General features: G+C 32.6%; 1 protein-coding gene across 1 annotated transcript in view; it reads right to left on the bottom strand.

The window, feature by feature from the left end:
- Nucleotides 1–22,082, bottom strand: part of LOC143258693 (eukaryotic translation initiation factor 4E-binding protein Mextli-like) — a 44,100-nt gene that overhangs the window by 21,317 nt on the left and 701 nt on the right. The window contains exons 2-7 of the mRNA XM_076518118.1: nt 16,467–16,515; nt 11,353–11,498; nt 8,843–8,983; nt 8,278–8,444; nt 885–1,072; nt 475–536 (exon numbers count right to left, since the gene is read on the bottom strand). Coding sequence (XP_076374233.1) covers nt 475–536; nt 885–1,072; nt 8,278–8,444; nt 8,843–8,983; nt 11,353–11,491 — 697 coding nt within the window. The 5' untranslated portion in view covers nt 11,492–11,498; nt 16,467–16,515. The remainder of the gene's footprint in view (nt 1–474; nt 537–884; nt 1,073–8,277; nt 8,445–8,842; nt 8,984–11,352; nt 11,499–16,466; nt 16,516–22,082) is intronic.

Genomic DNA, 22,082 nt, shown 5'->3' with positions numbered 1-22,082 from the left:
ATTTATCATAAACAAGAAAGAGTCCTCAACAGCCGTGACGACCGGAATTCTTTGAGGCAGGATTAGAATAGATTAATCTCAAAGACATTTGGCATTGTCAAATATACGTCAATTGAAAGGTTTTGATGTCCTGTGTTCAAAACTGTATCTAGATCTCAATTTAGTTCAAGAAATGGTAGAGATAATAGCAAGAAATTTGTAATTGAGAAGAAGACAGCAAAACAACTCATAATGACTCTATGAGCTGCTCAGACATGGCTAAAAATGTGTGCAACATGTTTCTCAATCAAAGAGTACCTGGAATAAGAAAAACCTTACTCATCTCAAACTAGAATAACACATCCTGACTTTTACCAAAGATAAGCCACAGACAAATATTTACCTGTAACTACCCACTGTTGAATTATTTCATCACAGACTACTCGTGGTTATAATCTTACCACTATTTGAGCATACCAACACATAAATTCTTACCTTTACCAGAGTCCGAGTTTCGAATGACAATTTCATCTTTAAAGTAGTTTTTTCCAGGAATTCTGAAATAAATTTGAATTTATATACTGTGAATATTCAGGTCTTAGTGAGTTTTGTGTTCTATTAATATGGTGACTATTGTAGTTGAAATTTTTAAGTTTTTATCCACTGAATATTTACATCAAGAGCTACCCTGACAGATTATTACACATAGAAAGTTATGCAACACTTTGCATTTATTAAATTATTATATAATGCTCTTACTAAAAGTACAAGCTCTTTAAAACATAAAGACATACAGCAAGTTAAACATAAAATAAGGTTAAAATCCATTCCCTTGTTGACCATCCATTTCACTAAACATACTCCTAAAGCTTAGTTCCAAGATAAAACATGATTTTTAGACTAACTTGGTAGGCTTTGCAAACTTTCCCGAGGACTTGAGTACCTCTCCTGTTGTCAGAGAAAGTTGTGATTGGTTAGAAGAAGGGGCAGATAATGAGTTCTGTCCAGACAAGTAACCAGGTGGCGCTGTATTGACTGACTGGTTCATGGTGAGGGAAGGTATGGCTGAACCCGTACCTTGCTGATCAAGACACTTATTTAAGAAAATTGGAAAAAGACCTAATGTGAGCACTGCAAACCTTTTTTTTTTCCATTTATACTTTTTATTTATCATCAAGTATGTTTGATAAAAACAGCTAAAATATAAAAATTACAAACTTTTCAGCTTAGCCTAATCAAATTTCAAAGAAATAAACATCTAAAAATTGAATTAGCTTGAACTGAGATATGTTACACCTCACAACTGTGATTTTTAACCCTTTATCATCCATGAAAAGTTTTTTTTCTATCACTGTAATCTACATAAATGTACAAGTGGAGAAGACACTTAGTGCACTTAAATATATGGGTGGATATGATAAATGAGTTAACTCTATGGGAAACAGATAATGGGCTTCTTTTCCGATTTATTACTTTTGGTATTGGATTACTGTCAATATATCAAAAGAAAACAGATGTTAAAATGCAAGGAAACTAAGTCAAATGGATTACAAATGTCTGTTGTAGAAACACAACAGCAGAGGATAACACTTTAAAAGTCATCCGCCTTTAATCTTCTGGACCTGATGAAGAAAAGTTCTTTTCTACAGTTGTGTTTCTATGACAGACAACTACCATCGATTCAACTTAGTTTCATCATAAATACTTTGTCTAAACAACCTATCAAAGGATTTTAATATTGTAGAAAATTGAAACTCTTAAGATGAGAAAGTTGGAGCTTTCTGGTCAGGACTGCAGTTGGTACAGAGAAACAAAATGGTGTTATTTGTTTTACTTCCTATTTTTCAACTTTTAACATTGAATACAGACAGGGTAAAACATGGCTACCACTTCATCTTAACACTGCACATGGACAGGGTAACATGGAGGTACCACTTCATCTTAACACTGAACACAGACAGGGTAATATGTGGGTAATACTTCATCTTAACACTGAACACAGACAGGGTAATATGTGGGTACCACTTCATCTTAACACTGAACACAGACATGGTAATATGTGGGTACCACTTCGTCTTAACACTGAACACAGACAGGGTAATATGTGGGTACCACTTCATCTTAACACTGAACACAGACAGGGTAATATGTGGGTACCACTTCATCTTAACACTGAACACAGACAGGGTAATATGTGGGTACCACTTCATCTTAACACTGAACACAGACAGGGTAATATGTGGGTACCACTTCATCTTAACACTGAACACAGACAGGGTAATATGTGGGTACCACTTCATCTTAACACTGAACACAGACAGGGTAATATGTGGGTACCACTTCGTCTTAACACTGAACACAGACAGGGTAATATGTGGGTACCACTTCATCTTAACACTGAACACAGACAGGGTAATATGTGGGTACCACTTCATCTTAACATTAAACACAGACAGGGTAATATTAATACTATATTCCAACTCTAACTGATGTAAACTAGAAATTCCAACCTAAAAGAAACAACAAAATTGGAGAGAAAACTATGAATTCTGTAGACGTTTTCATGCCATAACGTAGAAACCCACAGAGTCTAGGATATGAAAGTTTCCACTGTCTTTGAACAGGTGTGATGCATAGCCAGTCAAGAGTATATTTGAAGCTTAATGAAAGAGTTCCATATGGGGACACCAACAAACACAGGTAAGACAACACCTAAACATCACTTCACTTCCTAAACACAAAACAAGTGAACACAGATAAGACAACAACTAAACATCACTTCACTTCCTAAACACAAAACAAGTGAACACAGGTAAGACAACACCTAAACATCACTTCACTTCCTAAACACAAAACAAGTGAACACAGATAAGACAACAACTAAACATCATTTCACTTCCTAAACACAAAACAAGTGAACACAGATAAGACAACAACTAAACACTACTTCACTTCCTAAACACAAAACAAGTGAACACAGATAAGACAACAACTAAACATCACTTCACTTCCTAAACACAAAACAAGTGAACACAGATAAGACAACAACTAAACACTACTTCACTTCCTAAACACAAAACAAGTGAACACAGATAAGACAACAACTAAACACTACTTCACTTTCTAAACACAAAACAAGTGAACACAGATAAGACAACAACTAAACACTACTTCACTTCCTAAACACAAAACAAGTGAACACAGATAAGACAACAACTAAACATCACTTCACTTCCTAAACACAAAACAAGTGAACACAGATAAGACAACAACTAAACACTACTTCACTTTCTAAACACAAAACAAGTGAACACAGATAAGACAACAACTAAACATCACTTCACTTCCTAAACACAAAACAAGTGAACACAGATAAGACAACAACTAAACACTACTTCACTTCCTAAACACAAAACAAGTGAACACAGATAAGACAACAACTAAACACTACTTCACTTCCTAAACACTAAACACAAAACAAGTGAACACAGATAAGACAACAACTAAACACTACTTCACTTCCTAAACACTAAAAAACAAGTGAACACAGATAAGACAACAACTAAACACTACTTCACTTCCTAAACACAAAACAAGTGAACACAGATAAGACAACAACTAAACACTACTTCACTTCCTAAACACAAAACAAGTGAACACAGATAAGACAACAACTAAACACTACTTCACTTTCTAAACACAAAACAAGTGAACACAGATAAGACAACAACTAAACACTACTTCACTTCCTAAACACAAAACAAGTGAACACAGATAAGACAACAACTAAACACTACTTCACTTCCTAAACACAAAACAAGTGAACACAGATAAGACAACAACTAAACACTACTTCACTTTCTAAACACAAAACAAGTGAACACAGATAAGACAACAACTAAACACTACTTCACTTCCTAAACACAAAACAAGTGAACACAGATAAGACAACAACTAAACACTACTTCACTTCCTAAACACAAAACAAGTGAACACAGATAAGACAACAACTAAACACTACTTCACTTTCTAAACACAAAACAAGTGAACACAGATAAGACAACAACTAAACACTACTTCACTTCCTAAACACAAAACAAGTGAACACAGATAAGACAACAACTAAACACTACTTCACTTCCTAAACACAAAACAAGTGAACACAGATAAGACAACAACTAAACACTACTTCACTTCCTAAACACAAAACAAGTGAACACAGATAAGACAACAACTAAACACTACTTCACTTTCTAAACACAAAACAAGTGAACACAGATAAGACAACAACTAAACACTACTTCACTTCCTAAACACAAAACAAGTGAACACAGATAAGACAACAACTAAACACTACTTCACTTTCTAAACACAAAACAAGTGAACACAGATAAGACAACAACTAAACATCACTTCACTTCCTAAACACAAAACAAGTGAACACAGATAAGACAACAACTAAACACTACTTCACTTCCTAAACACAAAACAAGTGAACACAGATAAGACAACAACTAAACACACTTCACTTCCTAAACACAAAACAAGTGAACACTAAACACAAAACAAGTGAACACAGATAAGACAACAACTAAACACTACTTCACTTCCTAAACACAAAACAAGTGAACACAGATAAGACAACAACTAAACACTACTTCACTTCCTAAACACAAAACAAGTGAACACAGATAAGACAACAACTAAACACTACTTCACTTCCTAAACACAAAACAAGTGAACACAGATAAGACAACAACTAAACACTACTTCACTTCCTAAACACAAAACAAGTGAACACAGATAAGACAACAACTAAACATCACTTCACTTCCTAAACACAAAACAAGTGAACACAGATAAGACAACAACTAAACATCACTTCACTTCCTAAACACAAAACAAGTGAACACAGATAAGACAACAACTAAACATCACTTCACTTCCTAAACACAAAACAAGTGAACACAGATAAGACAACAACTAAACATCACTTCACTTCCTAAACACAAAACAAGTGAACACAGATAAGACAACAACTAAACACTACTTCACTTCCTAAACACAAAACAAGTGAACACAGATAAGACAACAACTAAACATCACTTCACTTCCTAAACACAAAACAAGTGAACACAGATAAGACAACAACTAAAACACTTCACTTCACAGATAAGACAACAACTAAACACCTAAACACAAAACAAGTGAACACAGATAAGACAACAACTAAACACTACTTCACTTCCTAAACACAAAACAAGTGAACACAGATAAGACAACAACTAAACACTACTTCACTTCCTAAACACAAAACAAGTGAACACAGATAAGACAACAACTAAACACTACTTCACTTCCTAAACACAAAACAAGTGAACACAGATAAGACAACAACTAAACACTACTTCACTTCCTAAACACAAAACAAGTGAACACAGATAAGACAACAACTAAACACTACTTCACTTCCTAAACACAAAACAAGTGAACACAGATAAGACAACAACTAAACACTACTTCACTTCCTAAACACAAAACAAGTGAACACAGATAAGACAACAACTAAACACAACTAAACACAAGTGAACACAGATAAGACAACAACTAAACACTACTTCACTTCCTAAACACAAAACAAGTGAACACAGATAAGACAACAACTAAACACTACTTCACTTCCTAAACACAAAACAAGTGAACACAGATAAGACAACAACTAAACACTACTTCACTTCCTAAACACAAAACAAGTGAACACAGATAAGACAACAACTAAACACTACTTCACTTCCTAAACACAAAACAAGTGAACACAGATAAGACAACAACTAAACACTACTTCACTTCCTAAACACAAAACAAGTGAACACAGATAAGACAACAACTAAACACTACTTCACTTCCTAAACACAAAACAAGTGAACACAGATAAGACAACAACTAAACACTACTTCACTTTCTAAACACAAAACAAGTGAACACAGATAAGACAACAACTAAACATCACTTCACTTCCTAAACACAAAACAAGTGAACACAGATAAGACAACAACTAAACACTACTTCACTTCCTAAACACAAAACAAGTGAACACAGATAAGACAACAACTAAACACTACTTCACTTCCTAAACACAAAACAAGTGAACACAGATAAGACAACAACTAAACACTACTTCACTTCACTTCCTAAACACAAAACAAGTGAACACAGATAAGACAACAACTAAACACTACTTCACTTCCTAAACACAAAACAAGTGAACACAGATAAGACAACAACTAAACACTACTTCACTTTCTAAACACAAAACAAGTGAACACAGATAAGACAACAACTAAACACTACTTCACAAAACTTCCTAAACACTACTTCACTTCCTAAACACAAAACAAGTGAACACAGATAAGACAACAACTAAACACTACTTCACTTCCTAAACACAAAACAAGTGAACACAGATAAGACAACAACTAAACACTACTTCACTTCCTAAACACAAAACAAGTGAACACAGATAAGACAACAACTAAACACTACTTCACTTCCTAAACACAAAACAAGTGAACACAGATAAGACAACAACTAAACACTACTTCACTTCCTAAACACAAAACAAGTGAACACAGATAAGACAACAACTAAACACTACTTCACTTTCTAAACACAAAACAAGTGAACACAGATAAGACAACAACTAAACACTACTTCACTTTCTAAACACAAAACAAGTGAACACAGATAAGACAACAACTAAACACTACTTCACTTTCTAAACACAAAACAAGTGAACACAGATAAGACAACAACTAAACATCACTTCACTTCCTAAACACAAAACAAGTGAACACAGATAAGACAACAACTAAACACTACTTCACTTCCTAAACACAAAACAAGTGAACACAGATAAGACAACAACTAAACACTACTTCACTTCCTAAACACAAAACAAGTGAACACAGATAAGACAACAACTAAACACTACTTCACTTCCTAAACACAAAACAAGTGAACACAGATAAGACAACAACTAAACACTACTTCACTTCCTAAACACAAAACAAGTGAACACAGATAAGACAACAACTAAACACTACTTCACTTTCTAAACACAAAACAAGTGAACACAGATAAGACAACAACTAAACACTACTTCACTTCCTAAACACAAAACAAGTGAACACAGATAAGACAACAACTAAACACTACTTCACTTCCTAAACACAAAACAAGTGAACACAGATAAGACAACAACTAAACACTACTTCACTTCCTAAACACAAAACAAGTGAACACAGATAAGACAACAACTAAACATCACTTCACTTCCTAAACACAAAACAAGTGAACACAGATAAGACAACAACTAAACACTACTTCACTTCCTAAACACAAAACAAGTGAACACAGATAAGACAACAACTAAACACTACTTCACTTCCTAAACACAAAACAAGTGAACACAGATAAGACAACAACTAAACATCACTTCACTTCCTAAACACAAAACAAGTGAACACAGATAAGACAACAACTAAACATCACTTCACTTCCTAAACACAAAACAAGTGAACACAGATAAGACAACAACTAAACACTACTTCACTTCCTAAACACAAAACAAGTGAACACAGATAAGACAACAACTAAACACTACTTCACTTCCTAAACACAAAACAAGTGAACACAGATAAGACAACAACTAAACACTACTTCACTTTCTAAACACAAAACAAGTGAACACAGATAAGACAACAACTAAACACTACTTCACTTCCTAAACACAAAACAAGTGAACACAGATAAGACAACAACTAAACACTACTTCACTTCCTAAACACAAAACAAGTGAACACAGATAAGACAACAACTAAACATCACTTCACTTCCTAAACACAAAACAAGTGAACACAGATAAGACAACAACTAAACATCACTTCACTTCCTAAACACAAAACAAGTGAACACAGATAAGACAACAACTAAACACTACTTCACTTCCTAAACACAAAACAAGTGAACACAGATAAGACAACAACTAAACACTACTTCACTTCCTAAACACAAAACAAGTGAACACAGATAAGACAACAACTAAACATCACTTCACTTCCTAAACACAAAACAAGTGAACACAGATAAGACAACAACTAAACACTACTTCATTCAAGCACAAACGACAAAATTACAGAATATCATTATTTGAAGAGAAAACAGATTAAGTAACAACTGAACAACATTACTGCATTACCACATCACAATTTGAACATGTATAAAACACTACTTAGTTACCTCCACATGAATGATCTTCTGTTTATAGTAATTGTTCAAGTTGTCATTTGTCTTCCACATCATAGCCCTTAACTCTATAACTTCAAGTAATCGCATACGACAGAGCTCGTTCAAACGCTCCTCTCTAGATGCATTCCTCAGGGTCACAAAATAACGGTCTAACTGTTCTGAAACAGATTACAAACTTCAGCTTTTAGCCAGCTTATTTCAATCTACACACCAACTTTGCAATAACTTGTCTGATTATTTGTAAGGTTAATAAACTTCGATAGACAAAGTACTTACAGAAGGAACAATCAGATATCTACGATGTGAACCATGAGCTTAAAGTTACAGTGCAAGTAATAACTTCAGTACTAATCACTATAAACCTAACGTGTGGGAACCATTTTTCTGAACCAAAAAAGTCTATTAAAAATTAATTAAACACTTGGAAATTGGATATATAGGCTTAAATTGACTATCTGGATCCAGATTTTTATCAACATTCTTTGGAATGACTTATTACATGAATCATTTAATAGTGAAAATAGCCTGACGTCTATGCATTCTTACTGTTTATTACCTTTGTAGTTTGTTTCAAGTTGTGAACCTTTGCTCTTAAGTTGGCTACAAACTTTGATGATTTTTGATACTGTTGTATCATCAAGGTTACCATTGTTTATTGATATGTGTAATGATTCCAGGTCCTGGATTACATCTTCAACTGCAGAAAAACAGGAAAGTGTGTTTTAGGCTTAATCACAAGTTAGTACTTAATATTACCAAAATAAATTAAAATGTTTTTGAAAATCAAAAACTTTTTTTCTTTTCAGGCAACATATAAAACATTGTGTGGACAGTGGCTTCTCATTACGTTTATAATTCAATAATGAATCATAATTAATTATATATACATAAGCCTATAAACACCAGAGCAGCAAATACATAAAAATATAAAAATTTACAATACCAAAAGTTTATTCAACAATAGAACAAAAGCCAACATACATATCATTCTTAGTTCAGGTGGCTCTCTCATTACCCTCAAATAAACCCAAATTGTACATACACTGGTTCATTGTTTTACACTCTTGTTGTAGCTTTCTGTGACTTTCAGGTTTCTTACATGTACGATATTTTTGTCTTTTACTCACTGCAGTAAATCTACATTTAAATAAGATTTTAAAAGTATGTACTACTAGTTAGATTCACTTGGAACTGGTTTCTGTCATCACAGTCTTGGTCATCTCTCAACACCTCAGACCAACATCAACAAAAATCATGAGGTCTCTCCAACTCCCTCTGCTAAAACCACAGCTCCACATGTTGCTAACAACCTCTCCAAGATCTTGCAAAGACTCAAAACTTCATTATTAGCCTCACTGTTTACCTCATGTGGGTCAAAGAGAAACAGCTGTTTCTGACTGCCTCCAGTTATTTTTTAGGACCAAAGTCTTTGGGGCATGAAAGGTTTTTAAGCCTAAATACTGGCCAAGAGTAGATTGGCTGTAGTACTAAGATTAGTAATTTATTCTTCTAAGTTACTTAACAATACACTAGACAAGTTTTTTTTTAGGAACTAGAAATAACTATGAAGCCTAATCTATCACTTGAATCACCATTGGTCACAAAGTTATACTGGCTTACCAGTAATTCTAAATTTATATTTCAATAAAGCTTGAAAAATACATATAATTAATGCTACTAATGTTTTCTTATAATTATTCAGCACAGTAAAACAACTGCTATCTTTAATATCTTAAAGAGTTTGCCTGTTGAATAATTTAGAATAGTATATTAGTAGCATCAGCACTACATATTCTACAAATCCAATATAAGTAAAGATTCTCTGTGACAGATAAAAGATAACTGAAGTTAACTTTTTCCAGCCTGAAAATGTATTCCAAAGAGATACTCACTTCTGTGCACCATGAAGAATTATTACCTTATATGCCCTGCCACGTAAGTTTCTGCTTATGTCACAAGACTTGAAAAAAGCACCTACCCCTATACTTGTCAATGTGCACTGTGTCAGTCTAAAGTGTATTCATTAGAAGACTGTAGCCCTCCACCAACAGCATCCTCATAAGCACTAACACATTAACACAGGCTCATTCTTGAAGTACAAACATGGAGGAAGAATGGAGGATTGCTTACAGTAAATACTATCTATCTGAAATATATTTACAAGTAAGGAAATTGTTACATTTCACAAATGCTATTTACCTGTCTGCATCTAAATAACCAAAATCCACATTTATGATGATGGGAGAAGAGATGTAGAGAAATTACAAAGATGAGCAGCTATCAAGAGATGATAAATCGACAAACAAACATAATGGTTGTGGTCCCAACTAAACAGTCCAGAATTGGGAAAACAGAAGTTCTAATAGTAAGTGCCTCCTGATGGATCGTGATAAGACCAGATGTTGGCAAGCCAGGAAGTAGCCATCGGTTTGAGTATGTAGAGACAAAGATAAGAAGACCAGATAGATGATGTTGGTAAGCCAGCAAGTAGCCATCTGTTTGAGGATGTAGAGACAAAGAACCATTACCCCAAGAGGCCAGCTATATGAAATGGATCAGATGGCCAGGACTACACCCCACTGGAACAAAGCTGGTAGAAAGGCATATTAGTTGGATTGGTCAGCAGTAAGCAGAAAACCAAAAGAGAGTGAAATCCACATATGCAAACAGAAGGAATACATAGAATGACTTCTGAGTCAGAGAGTTCCACATTGATGTGTGGTTAAATTTTAGAAAGACTCCAAGACTATGATTTATAATGTGGGTCTAAGGGAAAAAGTAAAGTGATATAAACACGCATGAGATCACATTTAAAAGAGACAGCACATTAATTTTAAACTTCAAGTGCATCAGCATACTCATACAAACTCTATTTTACTTTTTACATTGTACTTAAAGACTTCAAGGGTGATACTTCAATTATATCATATAGATAACTGGTTGTGAATAACATGTCACACATATTACCTATCAAACCATATATGTACTTACAAACTACAGTACATGTTCCAGCGAGAAGTGCAACAAGAATGACCTGACTGCCCACATTTACCACAAAACACAAACCTGTATTGTCATTCAGATTTGTAGAGCCATCTCCAGAGACTGCTAAAACCGTATTCTGCCGCCTGCTTCCTTCAGATGGTACCTTCAAGGGCCGTGGTCTCTCCAGCTTTCTTACATTCCGCACTGCTCTAGTTGCCATTATCCTTCTGTAACATTAACAAAATTCAAAGAACTTATTTTCTTGAACAACCCTTTACTGAAACTTGAAAACAAAAATGAAGAGCAGCAAAACCAAAAGATGGGTAAACTTTTCTCTGAATATTATTTTGAAGCAACACATGGCAACGGAAATAGTAATTCCAAACACAGAAGAAAAAAAAAATAGATTTTAACCATAAAATTACTGATAGGTCAATCCTAAAAGGGACACATTAGCTTTTCCAGATGTCTTGTTTTTTAAAGTACTTATGTACTAGATTGATTGTGGGTCCACAACATTCTTGGTCACAAGACCCCTAATAAGTCCAAGTGCTCATAAAAACACTATAAATACGGGAATTAATCCTACCCATTACTGCTGGTGTTTCCTATACAGGAAATTAGTAATCACTGCTTTCAACAATGTTTTTGGTCCATTTTTTATACTGATTGTTACAAAACATGCAAACATTTAATCACTCCACATCAGTTCCCAAACTGCATTTTGCAAAACATTTTGCAAGTTCTTGAAAACAAAACAACTCTCTAATGGCAGAAGCAAAAGTGTTTGTGTACCAAAATTCAAAAGTTACAGAAAAATAGCAAATGGCACTGTTTTCACAAAGTATGATGGAATTGGTAGGCATTACAGACATGCATCATTTGACACAGGCATAGATAAATAATTAATTAAATGTAATTATGGAAGTACAAGCATTATAAAAACAAAACTGGCACAACATACAACTATTTTGGCGCTCTGAGGACTAGAACCAAGATAACTGTAGTCAATGTAGTGAAAGTGCAGCCATTCAGTAAGTCAATACCAAATCACTGTTAATAGTGTGTTGTTTTTATCCGGCAAGACACAAATAACATTCTCATTTATAAGTCTGTTCACTTGTTAATGTTCTAAGTGTATTATATTTTCAGTTGAGCTCTTTTACACCCAGTAATGGACAAGTGGCTAAAAACAGAATGCTTGTAAAAACACAAGAAAACAAACAGTCAACATCACATATTGTTCTATCAGGTCCAAAGAGTGAAAAATCTAAGTCAACTGATCAAAGTTATTCATGAAAATCATTTATTAAGAAATGAAATATGATACTCATTATATGAAATATGGCACTGGTCATCAAAAGTACCCAAAAGCATAGTTTGTATGGCACTGGTCATCAAAAGTACCCAAAATCAGTATTGTATGACACTGGTCATCAAAAGTACCCAAAATCAGTATTGTATGACACTGGTCAACAAAAGTACCCAAAATCATAGTTTGTAAATTGTTGAGTGTTCTAGCAAACAGCAATCTCAAACCTTCTTTACTTTGGCACCACATAGAAACAAGACACTCCAAACAAGTTGACAAGCCTGTGGATTTTTTAAAATGAATTGATGGTGTTAATCTATTACACTATACAATTGGATGAGTTAATTGATGGTGTTAATCTATTACACTATACAATTGGATGAGTTAATTGATGGTGTTAATCTATTACACTATACAGTTGGATGAATTAATTGATGGTGTTAATCTGTAACACTATACAATTGGATGAGTTAATTGATGGTGTTAATCTATTACACTATACAGTTGAATGAGTTAATTGATGGTGTTAATCTATTACACTATACAGTTGGATGAATTAATTGATGGTGTTAATCTGTTACACTATACAGTTGGATGAATTAATTGATGATGTTAATCTATTACACTATACAGTTGGATGAATTAATTGATGGTGTTAATCTATTACACTATACAGTTGGATGAATTAATTGATGGTGTTAATCTATTACACTATACAGTTGGATGAATTAATTGATGGTGTTAATCTATTACACTATACAGTTGGATGAATTAATTGATGGTGTTAATCTGTTACACTATACAGTTGGATGAATTAATTGATGATGTTAATCTATTACACTATACAGTTGGATGAATTAATTGATGGTGTTAATCTATTACACTATACAGTTGGATGAATTAATTGATGGTGTTAATCTATTACACTATACAGTTGGATGAATTAATTGATGATGTTAATCTATTACACTATACAGTTGGATGAATTAATTGATGGTGTTAATCTATTACACTATACAGTTGGATGAATTAATTGATGATGTTAATCTATTACACTATACAGTTGGATGAATTAATTGATGGTGTTAATCTATTACACTATACAGTTGGATGAATTAATTGATGGTGTTAATCTGTTACACTATACAGTTGGATGAATTAATTGATGATGTTAATCTATTACACTATACAGTTGGATGAATTAATTGATGGTGTTAATCTATTACACTATACAGTTGGATGAATTAATTGATGGTGTTAATCTATTACACTATACAGTTGGATGAATTAATTGATGGTGTTAATCTATTACACTATACAGTTGGATGAGTTAATCAATAGTGTTAATCTACTTTTCTAGTGTTTGTACACGATGTAAAAGATGGTACAATAAAGATTTGTTATTTTACCATCTACTGAAAGAATGTACAACTGAAAAAGATATCTTCAATCTAATGCATATTTTTAAGAAAACTGAAACTGATGGTACTTGTTGAGTAGGCTCTGATAAAGAAATACATTTGACTTGTAGTGCAAACAGAAACAGTTACATTGAAATCCCTTGCACTCACTGCAGTATCCACAGACAAGCGTTTGTAGCAAAACGTGTGCCTGAGAAACTGAAGGAAGTGTTGGACAATGTAGTGAAAACAGTGAATTGAATAAAATTATAATCAAGAAGTTCCAGAATATTTCAGGCACTTTGTGAAGAAATGGGTGGTGTACACAACCACTTCTTGACTAATACTGGATTTAGACAGCTCTCGCAGGAGAAGATTCTTGTGTAATTCTTTGAGCTTAGAGCTGTTTCTTTCAACAGCCACCTCTTTCCATCTTGCCATCTGTATGGTAAATAATGTTTAGCTCCAGAGTGTAGCTCATTTAGCAGGGATTTATCTCTTCAAGGCCTCAGTATAACAGTTTCCAAGAGAAAAACGAAGATGAATATATAATAAATTTCTGAGAAAAGTGTTTAGAAAATAAACAAACACAGTACAGAATGTGAGCTTCAGTCAGATCAGTGCACAAAAACAAATATAACTACACACCTAAAAGAACTTCACACAACATTCAGGGAGTATTTTCAAGCTATGTAAGACAACAGTTACTGGACTTGCAACTCCACTGACAATACTGCTTTACCATAACAGATTCTAAGCATGGAGAGAAAGATAAAATGATTGAAGTCTCATGTGATTACAAACAAAAAAGTAGTTTCAGAGGTCTGTCCTCGATTACCCTTTGGATGCATTTATGAAACGAATACTCTCTGTTGGCAGAAAAAGCTACTGGTGTTTCGATACAATATTCAACTTTGTACTTATTTTAGAAAGTATTTTCTATGTATGCACGTCTGAAAAACGAACACAGGAACAGACTCAGTGCAGAACCAGACCCAAGACTTTATCTTTCTTCAGTGATTCCAGATTTCCAAGAACGATGCAGATGAAAGTAAATGCATCAAGAGAAATGAAAAGATGAAGGGGGTATTTTTTTTTGCTGTTAAAGTTGTTTTTAAAATTAAGATAAAGAACAAATTTAGGCTTCACCAGGCTGACACATAATGATAAATAACAATGTAATAATAAATAGTGTGTAACGTAATACATAATAGTGTAAACTGTCATAAGAAAATTTGATATTTCATAGGGCACTGTTTTTACAATTTACATTCAGGTAAGAGAGAAAATATGTATTTTTAGGAGAGGGTTTGCAAGATTTGATATTTTCATGAAAGTTTGTTTATAAATTAGCACAAAGATAGATAAAGTCTATCTGTGCTCTGCCCTGCTAGGGTATCAAAACCTGGTTTATAGTGTTATAAGTCCATAGACATACAGCTGTGCCACTGGTAGGCTTTCAGGAAGGGGTAGTTTACAGGATGTTAAAGTTTGGCAAGCACTTCTCTTGTAACAACAAATGATTCATAAACAAGTTAATGTGAAGGCTAAGAATGACTGACTGTGCCACGTGTTTAAAACAAAAAAAAATTAGAAATCAGACAAGCAGTATTATACACACAAGTGCAATACTAGTTGAACTGACTTTTGGTTTTCATACGTCCTTGCATACAGTTCTCTGACTGAGCCTCCTTGCATAACTTAGTACAGTTAGCAATGCACTCTAGTTTTTTATTGTCTGGGCTGGTTTAAATTAAACTGGAAATAACTGTGATATAATTATGGTAGTAATTTTTCTGGATTTGTGAAATTACCAAGTCTGAGTTTCAAGAAGTTGTCATAACCTCTCAATGTATTATTGCAATGATACCACACACACACACACACAAAAACTAGTAAGTCTATTTTTAACCCACCCACCCCCAAAAAATTGTTCTAAAATAGATTTCAAAATGTCTCTCAACAATAAAGACATGCATAAATACTGATATGTATTGTAATAATAACAGAAATAAAGTAATATGATAAGTTAAAAACAGTTACACCTCTCTCTGTTTGACCATATGTGTCGAGCTTATAAAACTAATAACAAAAACCTATATTTCTGCACATCTGGTTACACCCATAACAGCCTATAAATCTACACTTCTCTATTGGGTGATTGGTAAAATTTAGTAACTGATCAATCATCATGTTCATTAACTGATTAGAGTTAACCAGCTACTTACTATCACAAGACGACTACAAAACAAAACTTATAATGCTAAAAAATTAGGTGTTTTTTTATACCTATGGTGAAAAAGAGTACAGATAATCGAGTGAGTAGCTTTATAATTTAAAACAAAAATATAATGATAATACTTCGATTACTTAGATAGTTGGAAAAAAGTGAAGCTAACTGAGCCGAATAAAGACAAACTAACAAAAGATAAGAATGGTAATATTCTGATTACTTGACTGTAAGAATAATTGGGAGCACTAACTTGGATAAGTTGATTATTTCTGAGACAGTAACTGATATAACTGGAATACCTAAAGACAATAAAAAGCAGTAACATTATTAATTGTTTTCATAATATTGATTGATTTATCATAATTTTGAATAACTGACTGTTAACAATTATAACCAATACTTCTTCATCTGGTTAAACACACATAACCTTTAAAACCAATACTCATAACCTACATTTCTCTTTGTCTGATCATGCATTTATGGGCTAAAAATCCTAACTATAAAACTTCATTTCTCTTTGACCAATTCTCTATGCACTTACAGCCGATAAAACTAACAACCGTAACATCTACATTCGCTGAAACTAACCGTGTACTTGCAAGTTACAAGACCAACAAATCATAACTTACATTTCTCTAAGTTTGACTACACGCATACACCATGTAAAAATAGCTATAAATTAACACTTCTCTGTGTTTAAAAACATGTATATAAAACCAACAATCACCACTTATATTTCACATTGTTAGCATTTTAGACTGTTTGTGTAAAAAAAAGGCACAAACATACAGTCTGAAAAATTACTTACTTACATACATTTCTGTATGATTGACTTTACATGCACAGCTTAAAAAAATTCTACTTGTAAAGTCATGGACAGATGTGCATGTTTCAAACACTTCCATCACCAACACACAGTTCAATGTAGAGTGACATATGTCTTATATTCTGACAAGCTGTAAAAATGATACAAATATGGAAGTTTCACTGTGTCTTACATGTACATAAATATTAACAAGAACCAATATACTTGATACTGCTTGTTACTGTTATATATAGCAATACATATTTGATGTTCTTGCCAAAGTGTTTACAATGAAATCCGACAAAAACAGAAAGTTTTAAAATCAAAAGTGTGGTGAAGTTGGGTGTGATAATTATTAACACATTAGTCCTATCAGAGATAAAATACATATATATAAAATGGTTAGTGACCCAAAACGAATAGAGAAAACATTTCCAATTATGCTCAAATGAACATAATTCCCACCATTACAACTGTTTATTTACGTTGTTTGCATCAAATTCTCCCCCTATAATTAATTTTAGTGTCAAGGAAGGTTGAAAATGGTCTATGATAATATTGTTGTAAAATTTCACTTTACTGTACACATATTTTGAATGATAGCTTATTTTCATGTCAAATAACATTTGGGTTTAAGTGATATATAAAAAACTTAAGTTGTAATCTGACATGTTTATATCATATTCTGCAGCTCTGGTACTAGAGAATACCTTGACATTCTAAGTTTGTTCTTTATAACTTATTATAAAAACAATTAATCAGAACCGATTCAGCTGTCTAAAAAAAAGTGCAAACATTTACGGTGGTTGTAAGTTTACTTATCATATTTTATTTACAGAAAACTAAATGAATAACATAACATAAGTAACATTTCAACTACTATAATTCACCTATCAAAGCTATCAATTATTTTGCATAAGAATTAATATATAAAGAAGTAGAAATTAGTTTTTTAAATTATGAAAAATGTGAAAACACATCAGCAAACAGAAAGGTTAGTTTAAACTACTCCAGTATAAAAACAAATGTTTATGAACTATTACTGACAAAGGAGATATAATTCAAGAAACCCAGAAATGTGTGGGTGAGAAATGAAAACAAAGACAAGTTCACTTCAATCTCTAGATAGTGTATAAATGTATTACTAAAGGCTGACAATAATTCAAATTTAATAACTAATAAAAGGCCAACTGAATGTTCAAGACACATTAAAATGCAGTGTTAAGGCTACTTACAAGAGCAGTGATCAGATACACAGACATAAGTTGCACCACACATACAAAGAAAGACGATAGAGGATGTTAGCTTCTAATTTTAGACCTTCTAAAACACTCCTCCCTATTTGTCTCAAATGTTAGAACACACAGCAGGACTATCAGAGCCCTCTATTGACATGATGTCACCATGGAAATAGTAAACAATTGGTTAAAAAAACTATGCATCACCAAAAAAATGACTGTTGAAATACAAGTAATTCAAAAACAAGTTTATGTTTTTAAATGTTAACAAATTAATAATTCTATACATTCAATTTTTTTATTACTTAAAATGTTTGAAACACTTTAGAATCCTTAAAGTAAGCACTTTAGCTGTATAATATACAGTATAATCGAACCTTTAACATTCATGTACATGCACAGTCCAGAACAGATGACTGGATATGACTTACATTTTTCTAGAAATATACATTTCAGCTTTTAGTTAGGATATCTCTCCAAATTGTTCCTTCATGATATATCAACTTAGAGGTTGCAATAATGTATTTACTAATCAAGTTAAAAAACTATTTTTTAGTTTGTTTTTCACATAATAAAATCATTTTGACATAAGTATTCTGTTCCATTTTCTTAACATATACCTGACTATATGTAATGAAATATGATTCAGTTAATGAATGACAGAAACCATCCATCCATCAGTTCATCCTCTACACATTCAAATTCTGTCTTATCAAAACATGTAAGTTTTCTTCATAGATGTGTGAAAAAAAACAAACATTTCAGAGAACAATCTGTGGATAAGCTTCAATACAAACTGGTGATCATGTGGTTGCACAAGTTATTCTCTCTTGTACAAACTAAAATAAACATTTATTATACCTAACTGTCAACATAGCTACCATGCATGTTCACATCAAAATGATTGTTTTTGTTTTTGAATTTTGCTCAAAGCTACACGAGAGCTATCTGACACCAACACTGTGCAAGTTAATTTATTTTAATTGTTAATATTTAAATTTTTTATACTAAACTATGGATTAGTCTCTTAAGAAAATTTGACTGTACTTAACAAATTCACCCATTTTTAAGAATGTTATGCATCTTAGCTATCTGTTCCACTTTTAGATTTTTATCAGTACTATTTCAGCTTGTTAAAATAAGCTGTTAAATCATAGTTGTTGTTGTTTTAGTTGCAAAAACCCAATGATGTAAAATAGATAACTGAATATAATAGAATTTAAAACAAGATATATTTCTATCGTACTATTCAATTATGATAAATGAGTAAAAATATCCACAGATGGGGCAACGCATAACTCTCACCCAAAATGAAAAACTCCGAAACATAACCTGAAGAAACAGTCAAGGCCAAAGTATCTCAGGTCAGCTGGTGTGGTATTAACACGTTTACTAATAAAGCAGAGAACAATGTTTCGACCTTCGTAGGTCATCTTCAGGTTGTTCTCTGCTTTATTAGTAAACGTGTAAATAACCATACCAGCCATCCTGAGATACATTTTTACTTCAAGTGGTTTTCTCGTCATCTTAAGTCAAGGCCAATGCCCAGCAGGGTTTGACTGAGAACATTTATCTTATGTAATAATGGATGGTTGAGTTAAACCAACTTAACAAATGCTTATCTCTTTACCTGCGAAAAAAACATACCTTTAAATCATGCAAATAAGTTTCCTTCAATATGGGAAAGACCAGGTTATAAATAATCATTTCATAAAAATGATAATTTGAACAACTAATACTTAAATACTTTATCAAACACCTGGTTTTGATTAAAAACAACAATGGCAATCATGGTTATAAACTTCTCGTTGGTTAACAGACAAATTAGAAGTAACAATCATTTATTTGAATTAGCATAATCCAAATAGTACACACGTAGTCAAACGTGTACAAACATAGTCTCAGAAATATATCAGATCATGTGATCAGGCTGGTGTAATTACCCCATTGTCAAGTAATGCTGATATTCACCAAACACATTCATATGAGTGCTAGCAACAGACGAGAGTCAACTGGTCATTAGAAAGACAGGTAATCAAGGCACAGTTCTTTTCCAAGATGCATTTAAGCAGGAGCTTCGTAGAAAGCTTTAGTAATGAAAGTAATTGTACCTTTTGTGGTTTAAAATGTGAAATGTTTTGAGAATAATTATTTTATCTTTGGACTTCGAGTATTTGGAAATCCACGAACACCTACTTTGTTCATCTCCACATTGTAATATATGTATCTATATTAATTGTTTGGCATACTCAATAGACTATAGAATTCCATAATATGCAGCTGATGAAATTACTTCACGATACATTTTCGTTTATGAAATTTAATATACACTTGATCTCCATGTATTTTTGCTGCTTTACACTGAATAAAATGGGAGAAGTACATTAACATATGGAACTTATATTATCCTCAGAGACGACTTGAAAGCATGCTTTACATAAATGAAGACGCCTCACACAAAAGTGAGTGAAGTTCGTTAATATACCGAATATTTTTGTCCGTTCAATGTGTCATATTAATTAATAAGAAAACTCGCATTTATTTTAACTAATTATTTATTATCTGATTCAAGTATTTCAAAGACTTATTAAAGATGTCTCTCCAATGAAAAGTAATTTGACTTTTCGTATCCACCAAATTGATAATGTAATACACAAAGCTAAGTGCGTGTTTATTTGTTTTACACCTTTCAGATGTCTGTTTCTTATACATTTCCACACACACACACATGCACATCTAATTTCATATTCATAGAATTTTGGAAAACAATATCTCCTTCTTTTCAGTACTGTTATCTTTAGGTATTGTTATTGGATTCTTAATGTTTATTATGTTAAGAAAAAAAAAAAATAGAAGCCAATTTCTCATCCTTCATTGCAAACGAGTTATTATTTTACCCATCCATTGTATGGGTACTCCAGTTAATAATAAAATTAAAATAATACTGATGTGAATAAAAATAATTTTGTTTTTCTCAAAGTCTAAATTGACATGAAATGTTAAGCAGATTAATGTTCTTTTACAAAATCGTTGGCAAACAAACTGTTAATTTTCAGAATACCTTTCACTTCATAATTTGTACACCTACTAAATACTCCACAATAATTACTCCCTTTCACATGCAATCATTACAATAAATAGTGACAGGTTTCAAAATGTAAGTAGAACAAGGGGGTTCACTGAATACCTAGTTTTAGCTCTACTAAAACTATACAAATATTTAAAAAAATAAATTAATGTTTTATTACAATTATATTTCACATAAAAAAAACATTGTGTTTTGATAATAAAAAGTTACATTTAATCATACTTGTGCCCAGGTCAAACCCTGCAAAAGAAAGAAATGTTGGCAGGAAATAAAAACCCAATGAGTAGAATTGAAGAAAAGCACAATTTAAGTTTTGGGTGTTGAGGACTGAATCATTTGGGACAATAAACAAATAACTAGAAGACAGGTTTTAATTATAACAAATTATAGATAAAGCATTTTAAGGAACATCCTGTTACTAGTGGCAGGAAAAAAACAGGATTTTAGTTTGTATCAACACAAATATTCATTACAAGCTTAGAGATTCCAATATCATTGGTTTGACCATACTTGGAGTACTGTTCATTACAAGCTTAGAGATTCCAATATCATTGGTTTGACCATACTTGGAGTACTGTTCATTACAAGCTTAGATATTCCAATATCATTGGTTTGACCATACTTGGAGTACTGTGTTCAGTCTTAAACTTTACCTTTGAAAAGATATTGAATTGTTGAACAGGGTTTTGAACAATAATGTTCATACACCAATATTTTTTTCCATATTTAATGGTA

Source organism: Tachypleus tridentatus, chromosome 1, assembly GCF_004210375.1.
Source record: "Tachypleus tridentatus isolate NWPU-2018 chromosome 1, ASM421037v1, whole genome shotgun sequence".
Lineage (NCBI taxonomy): Eukaryota > Metazoa > Arthropoda > Merostomata > Xiphosura > Limulidae > Tachypleus > Tachypleus tridentatus.
Note: the sequence above shows the minus strand (reverse complement) of the source record. Positions and strands in the feature narration are given on the sequence as shown.